A 1,896-nucleotide genomic window follows, 5' to 3' on the forward strand; every position below is an offset into this window, starting at 1 on the left:
TACAAATAGCTCTATGCTTTCGAAGCACATCACATATATTCACACATGTGAAACAGGTGCCTCCTGTAATTTTGCTGGGGTAATCGCCTAATAAAGCCCTGATTTTAGGTGGGGCCAGCAGGCCGTGTTGGAATACAAACAGATTAATAATAATAACAATACAATAATGAACAATACTCCCAAGGGCTCTGTGAAATTACATTGCAATGGGAAGGGAATTTAATTCACCCATTTCCACTCCCCATCACTAAACCAGTACTGAGTTAAACAGATTCAAGAATTGGTTAGGAGTTTATTCATTGCTCTCCTCAGGGCATCCTTCACCTCCTTGTTCCTCAGGCTGTAGATGAGGGGGTTCAACATGGGGATCACCAGCGGTTAAACCCTGAGACCACTCTGTCTCTCTCTGTGGAATAGCTGGAGGTGGGACATAAATATATGAAGAATTGGGTGCCATAAAACAGGACCACAGCGATCAAGTGGAAAGTGCAGGTGGAGAAGGCTTTATGTCGGCCCTCAGCGGAGCGGATCTGCAGGATAGTGGAGATGATATAGACATAGGAGAGGAGGACAGTCACAAAAGTGCCCACTGTAAAGCAGCATGTGAAAATAAACATCACAATCTCATTGATTCGGGTGTCAGAACAGGAGAGCGCCAAGAGTGGGGGGATGTCACAGAAGAAATGATTGATGATGTTGGAGCTGCAGAATGACAGCCGAAATATAAAACTTGTGTATATCATTGAATCCACAATCCCCACAGCGAATGCCCCAGCCACCAGCTCTTTACAAAGCTGCATGGACATGGTGACTGTATAGACCAGCGGTTTACAGATGGCCACATAACGGTCATACGCCATCAGGGCCAGCAAGAGGCTCTCAGCATCTGCAAAAGCTATAGAGAGAGACATTTGCACAGCGCAGGCAGTTTTAGAAATGCTTTTCCTCTCAGTGAAGAAATTCAACAGCATCTTAGGGGAAATTGTAGAGGAAAAGAAAAGGTCACAGAAAGACAAAATACTGAGGAAAAAGTACATGGGGGTGTGGAGTCGGGAATCAATCATGATTAACAAGATCATCCCCCCATTCCCCACCAGGGTGATACCATAAATCAGTAGGAACACCACAAACAGGGGAACCTGCAGCTCCGGACGATCTGTCAATCCTGAGAGAATGAACTCAGTCGCCTCCGAGTGATTTCCCTTTTCCATCTCCTCTGAACAGAGATCAGACAGCTACAGAGATGTCGTCAGGTGAATGGTGCGAAAAACATGTCCCTTCTCCTTAATGAAGTGAGTGAAGATAAATGGAGGTCAGTTTCTCAATGGACATCAGTACCCGCTCAGGGAAGGGCTTAGTCCACAGAGCCAGATGTTCACAGCTGGTCATTCCAGGTGTTCGATAAGATGCACACACTGTGCAAATACAATAACCAGCAGGCTAATCATGCTCCACACAGAAACACTCCTGTTCACTAATCCAAACAGGAAACAGTGACTTGTGACTCTGCTGTGAGACAATCAGTCTGTAGAGATTATTCCTTAGCTAAAGAAGTGGTGAGAGTAAAGGAGTGTCAATCTTTCTACCCTCTTTGGGCAAGGGGAGCTCTGTGGCTTGACTAGTCGGGTTGGGATGAAGTTGGTTACTGTGCTAATTAAGCTTTCTGGCATTTACTGTAGCCTGTATGAAAACCCAGAGAAATAAGAGAAAGCACTGACTTCAATGACTATGAAATTGCCTAATTTTTCCAACTAAGGAGGTTGCTCCTTTAGCTGAAGGGGTAGGAGTTGCGGCTGAGGCTTTAAGTGCTGGAGGTCTTGAATTTAATACCTGCTGATCCCCATAGTCTCCACGTGTGTGTGACTGTAATTCAGGACAAAACCACGTACCTGCTGA

At 45.3% G+C, this 1,896-nt stretch overlaps 1 protein-coding gene across 1 annotated transcript; it reads right to left on the reverse strand.

Annotated features, from left to right (window-relative positions):
- Positions 1 to 368: 368 nt before the first annotated feature.
- On the reverse strand, positions 369 to 1,211 carry LOC128835660 (olfactory receptor 1019-like). The gene has a single exon (XM_054025248.1). The coding sequence runs from the start codon at positions 1,209 to 1,211 to the stop codon at positions 369 to 371; it is 843 nt and encodes a 280-aa protein (XP_053881223.1).
- Between the last annotated feature and the right edge of the window lie 685 nt (positions 1,212 to 1,896).

This window comes from Malaclemys terrapin, chromosome 4 (genome assembly GCF_027887155.1).
Source record: "Malaclemys terrapin pileata isolate rMalTer1 chromosome 4, rMalTer1.hap1, whole genome shotgun sequence".
Lineage (NCBI taxonomy): Eukaryota > Metazoa > Chordata > Testudines > Emydidae > Malaclemys > Malaclemys terrapin.

Coding starts and splice junctions, on each gene's coding strand:
- LOC128835660 (XM_054025248.1), bottom strand. CDS start 1,211: ATGGAAAAGGGAAATCACTCGGAGGCGACTGAGTTCATTCTCTCAGGA.